The 4,890-nt window shown below is 32.3% G+C and overlaps 1 protein-coding gene and 1 pseudogene across 1 annotated transcript; one reads left to right on the forward strand and one right to left on the reverse strand.

Annotated features, from left to right (window-relative positions):
• On the forward strand, positions 1,112-1,350 carry LOC109132432 (annotated as a pseudogene).
• LOC104779711 lies at positions 1,412-4,683 on the reverse strand. The gene is made up of 3 exons (XM_010504108.2): positions 4,508-4,683; positions 4,302-4,367; positions 1,412-1,816 (listed from the first exon to the last, which is right to left on the reverse strand). The coding sequence occupies exons 1-3, from the start codon at positions 4,617-4,619 to the stop codon at positions 1,437-1,439; spliced, it is 558 nt and encodes a 185-aa protein (XP_010502410.1). The 5' UTR covers positions 4,620-4,683; the 3' UTR covers positions 1,412-1,436.

Raw genomic sequence — 4,890 nt, forward strand, 5'->3', positions numbered from 1 at the left:
AAGATTGTTAAAAATATATTAAAGTTGTTAAGAAGTTGCAAAAATTATAAATATTATTCAAAAATGGTAGTCAACCAACAAATTTTTTATATATATGGAGTTTATTTTAGAATATGAAAATTGATAAAAATTAGAATTACTATTTTCTTTCAAGCAGTACTAGTAAAGAAAACTGTTCTATTGATAATCATTTGTAAACTCCTTACTCTTTCTGTTTTATATTAAATGTCATTTTTTTTTGGTCAACATTAAATGTCATTTTACACTGAAAACTTTGTTTCAAAATAAGTGTCATTTTATATTTTCAATGTAGATGTTTGCTAAATTTTCCAATTTTATCCCTACTAATTTAATATATTGACTAATAGAAAAAATTGTATAATATATTAAAAAAGGCTAAAAGAATATATTTAATGATTTTCTTAATATGTGTGAGAAATCTTAAAACGACACTTAAAATGAAACAGAGGGAGTATTATCTAAATTTTGATTTTTTTTTTTAAATAGAGTATTACATGATACATTGTTGTATTTTAATTGGTTAACTAATATGGTATGAATAAGGGAGGTGATCAAGGGTGAACCCAATAATTTTCATAAAAATCCACCTAATATAAACATAGTAATATTGTAAATCTGTAATATATAGTTATCCAATAGCGAGGGTCAGATAAATATTTATATATTTTCATATTAAAATTGACTTGCTTTTTAGTTTTATAAATATATTTTACTCATTTATTTTTCAAAAAAAAAAAAAAGTTTTACTCATCAAAACATTACTTATAGTTACCAAATTTTGTTTTTTGACTGTATATTTCCTGTTTGTCCAAAAAAAAAGACTGTATATTTCCTATAACAATTATATGTTAATATATTCTTACCACCAAAATATTATTATCAGCATATATGGAAGATTCATATGGTCAAACTAAATAAATAACTAGGTTGAAAAATTATGACTTTTCTCGACTAACAAATCCTATATATATAACGTTTCTCTACAGAACTAGAGAAGTATCCGCATCTTCTTCTTTTTTCTTTCCTTTTCTATTTGAAAACGAGACTATTTTTTTTTTACACCACAGAATTTACAGTACGAAAACAAAAAATGAACATCACAGAAGCTTATGTGATTATTTTCCTTGTAGTGATACTAACAAAAAATGATGTATGTTTTGTAACAAAAAACTTACATGTATTTCAGTGATCGAGACATCAAAAAATGATGTATGTTTTGTACCATGCACGATTAGGTACGGAACATTTGAATGCTTTCATGACTGTATTCTCAAGATGTACCGTGATGGAAATTGTGTCCATGGACGATGTTGTTGCACAAAAGGATAGAAATCGATCAGATTTTAAACTGAATTATGTTTTTACTAGCGTAGATATATATATATATATATTTTTTTTTCAACAAAAGAATCAACTCAGACGAGCCAATTAGGAGGAAAATTGTCTACAAACAAAACATGATGCGGAGACACACGCGCTTGGCGTGCTAAAGAATCCGCTCGTACATTAGCATTACGAGAAACATAAATCAAAGAGAAAGAAGAAAACTCCTCCTTGTCGATCCGAATGTCGTCTAAATATGTTGCAAAAGCTGGCCAATCAATTGGGGAAGACACCATCTTCACCAAGTCGGAGCAGTCGGTAAGAAAAGCCACATCCCGGAAGTCATGTCTAATCATACATCGCATTGCCCAGATGAAGGCTTCAACTTCTGCATGTAATGAGGATAAACTTCGCCGGAAATTTGTCGCTCCAAGCACTGGGGGCGATCCTTCGGATGAAATACAACACCATCCTGCACCGGCAAAAACATCTGTCGCTTTCCAAGAGCCGTCAAATGAAATAAAATTAATTTTATTATATTATCTTAATTACTTGCTTTTGTTTATAAAACAAAATAATTAATTTTGTGTGTGATGCAAATGCCCAAAAAATGATTATTGAAATTAACACTTCATGTAATAATGTATGATAACTATCTATATATACATTTTGGAGACATTTATGAAATAAATCATGAAGTTCAAACCTATTTACAAACATACCATTAACATTAATTATTAATTTATTTTTCTTTAATTAATTAATATTAAGTTTTGATTTTTGGAAACAAGATTTCCTATTCTAATAAAATTTCCAAAACAATAGGAACCACTCCCTTTAACCATTTAAGTATTAAGTTTATAATTAATTTAATTAATATTAAGTTTCCAATTTTACAAAACAATACTTTCTCCATATAGACATTTCCTAAACAATCGGCCTAATCAATAAACGAATTGATTTTCAATCTTGGAGGAGGATCTGTGGCCAAGATTTTTGATCTGCATTGATATCCAATTATTTTCCCTTAATATATATGTTCAAAACAAATAAAATTTAAATGCTAAAATATATCTGTTAGGAAAAAATAAATCCACTCTCGGTTAACTTCGGTTAAGCCTAAACCGGCTATACTAAACCCAATCCAAGTAGAATTAGGGTTTGATGACGACTATAAGTGTAGAGGCCCTAGAATAAAAGAAGGGGGGAGGTCAAGAACCCAAGAATAACCCTATCAAGCAACTAGATCTAACAAGGAGTCAATATTATTTAGGAAGGAAGAGTCGTTGTTTATAAGGTCATCCCACAATGGGTGTTGATACTGATTTATTGTAATTTTGAGCGTTAATCAATAAAGATCTCTTTGTCTTCATTCCGTAGAACTGTTCACGAACGAATCAGTTAAAATTTGCCCAAACAATTGGTGCTAGAAGGAGGGACAGTTTTAACTAGGTGAGTATGAAGAAATGCGGGAGGTGATTTATTGACGGGATCAGTGAATATGAGATGGAAGATAATTTGATCAACTCATGGATCTACTACGACGCTGGAAAAAATCTAATGATTGGGGGCAGATCTACCAACGCTATAAGATCACCAGCACTTGTTATTAAAAGGAAGGAAACTTCAAAAAATAATTGGGGGCAGATCGAGCTACCAACGCTTTATCGTTCGACTAATGGTAAACACTAGTGCACTACCATGAAGCATGGTGGATCACACTAAAGCCTTTGAGTATATTGACGGTGGCTTGACATATGGAGAAGTTATCCGATCGATTTCTTTGAGTCCTGAAATTGAAAAGAACACAACCCAAAGATTTGGGGTTTTTCAATTTGGTCACGACTATATGAAAATCAAGCACCGCACCGGAGCCTAATCATTGGAATGTCTAACAAGAAGAAAATTCACGTTGGAGTTTCATACAACCTGATTCAATAACAAGCAACGTAAGCTACTAAGGAAGAAATTTTGAAGAAGAAAAATCACCAAAAGAAGATAAGTTAATTTTCATTGAAAGATGTTTTGATTTTTATTAAACGAAAACACACATCAAGTTAATAACTATTTGATGCAGCTTCATATATTCTCACAATCGTAAGCAACAGCGGTTTAGCAATGATGCAACTATGCAAGCATTGCAAAACAACATGAAGTCACAAGAGAAGCTGTAATTAACGTAATTAACGTTAAGTCACAAGATAAGTAGATAAGTCACCCCCTTGTCACTAATAAGTAACTAGTTGCTTAGCTACTTGTATCGTATAAAAACTATATATTAAGAACTAAGCATGCATGCACATTGGAAATATATTGGTGTACGTGTATTGTGGAAGAATTTGATAAAAGAAATAAGTTCTTGAGCACAAGGGATCCGTAAGATCACACAAGGTTTAGCAATAAGCATCTACAATAAATAAATATAGATGTGTCTCTAAAGGTAACAGAAGCTACGTGCTCATCTAAAATAGTCTAGAAGACTACGTTCATCTACGGTAAAGGCTAAGTGCCTTGTATCAGAGGTCTAAGCAGCTCTAGTAACTTGAAGCAATATGTTTCTAGATGACTGCGATGGATGTCATTGCCAGACAAAAATCACAAACTTAGTGGAAATAAAGTAACTACGGTTGCTAAAAATTACACAAAGGCGCAAAGCCTCCTAAAATATAAGAAGCATAGAATGCTCACTCTTAAAGTTTGGAGGCAATGTCTCCCATTATAGAAAGTGACAATAGTCACTAAAATAAAACAGAAGAGAAAGTCTCTTCAGAGCATATAATGCTCATCACAAATAAATAAACTAGGGTGCAATGCCTCCAAACAAAGAAAAAGTGATGATGATCACTTAAAACAAAAGCTCAGGAAAAGCCTCGTAAGGTATAAGAAATCAGAGGCCATGTCTCCCAACAACGATAAGTGACGAGGAAGCATACGCTGATAAACTAGAAGTTGCTTACCCATCGAGAGAGCAAACTTAAGAATACATAAACTTGGTAGTTGCTGATCCATCGAGATAGCAGACTCTGAGACACAAAGATGTTTACTCATTGAGAAAGCATATTCGAATATATAGTTGCTTACCCATTGAGGAAGCAAACTCCATTAAATAAAAATGTACTTACCCGTTGAGGAAGTACACTCTAACAAAATAAAAGTAGCTTACCCATGGAGGAAGCAGACTTCAAATTGCAGTGAGGAAAAACTTCCTTACATGAAGTGGTCACGATGCCAAATACTAAAACATAATTGGAAAATCCATAGTGTGCAATGACCATGGTCAGTACAAATCAAATAAGAGAGATGCCTCATAATAAAAAGCACCAGACATTGGTCGCAGCAAAAAATAGAAGGGACAACCCTCATTATAAAAAGCACCAAAAATGGGCGCTCAAAAAAGTAAGGGGCACACCCTCATCAAATGATGTAATAGTGACCAGCCATTTATTATAATAAGAGGCAAAACCTTAGTATAAATGAACGCCAATAATGGTCGCATGGCATGCATGATCACAGTAAAACTGAGTCATGATGAGCCTTGTCGTTTAC

The sequence above is a fragment of the Camelina sativa genome, chromosome 4 (genome assembly GCF_000633955.1).
Source record: "Camelina sativa cultivar DH55 chromosome 4, Cs, whole genome shotgun sequence".
Lineage (NCBI taxonomy): Eukaryota > Viridiplantae > Streptophyta > Magnoliopsida > Brassicales > Brassicaceae > Camelina > Camelina sativa.

Excerpts from the sequence above, each read along its gene's own strand:
- LOC104779711 (XM_010504108.2), bottom strand. The coding sequence starts at position 4,619 with ATGGTCATTGCACACTATGGATTTTCCAATTATGTTTTAGTATTTGGC. Across the intron at positions 4,368-4,507 it reads GAAGTCTGCTTCCTCCATGG|AGTCTGCTATCTCGATGGAT; the intron begins GTAAGCTACTTT and ends TTTGTGTCTCAG. Across the intron at positions 1,817-4,301 it reads TAAGTTTGCTCTCTCGATGG|GATGGTGTTGTATTTCATCC; the intron begins GTAAGCAACTTC and ends TTGCCGGTGCAG.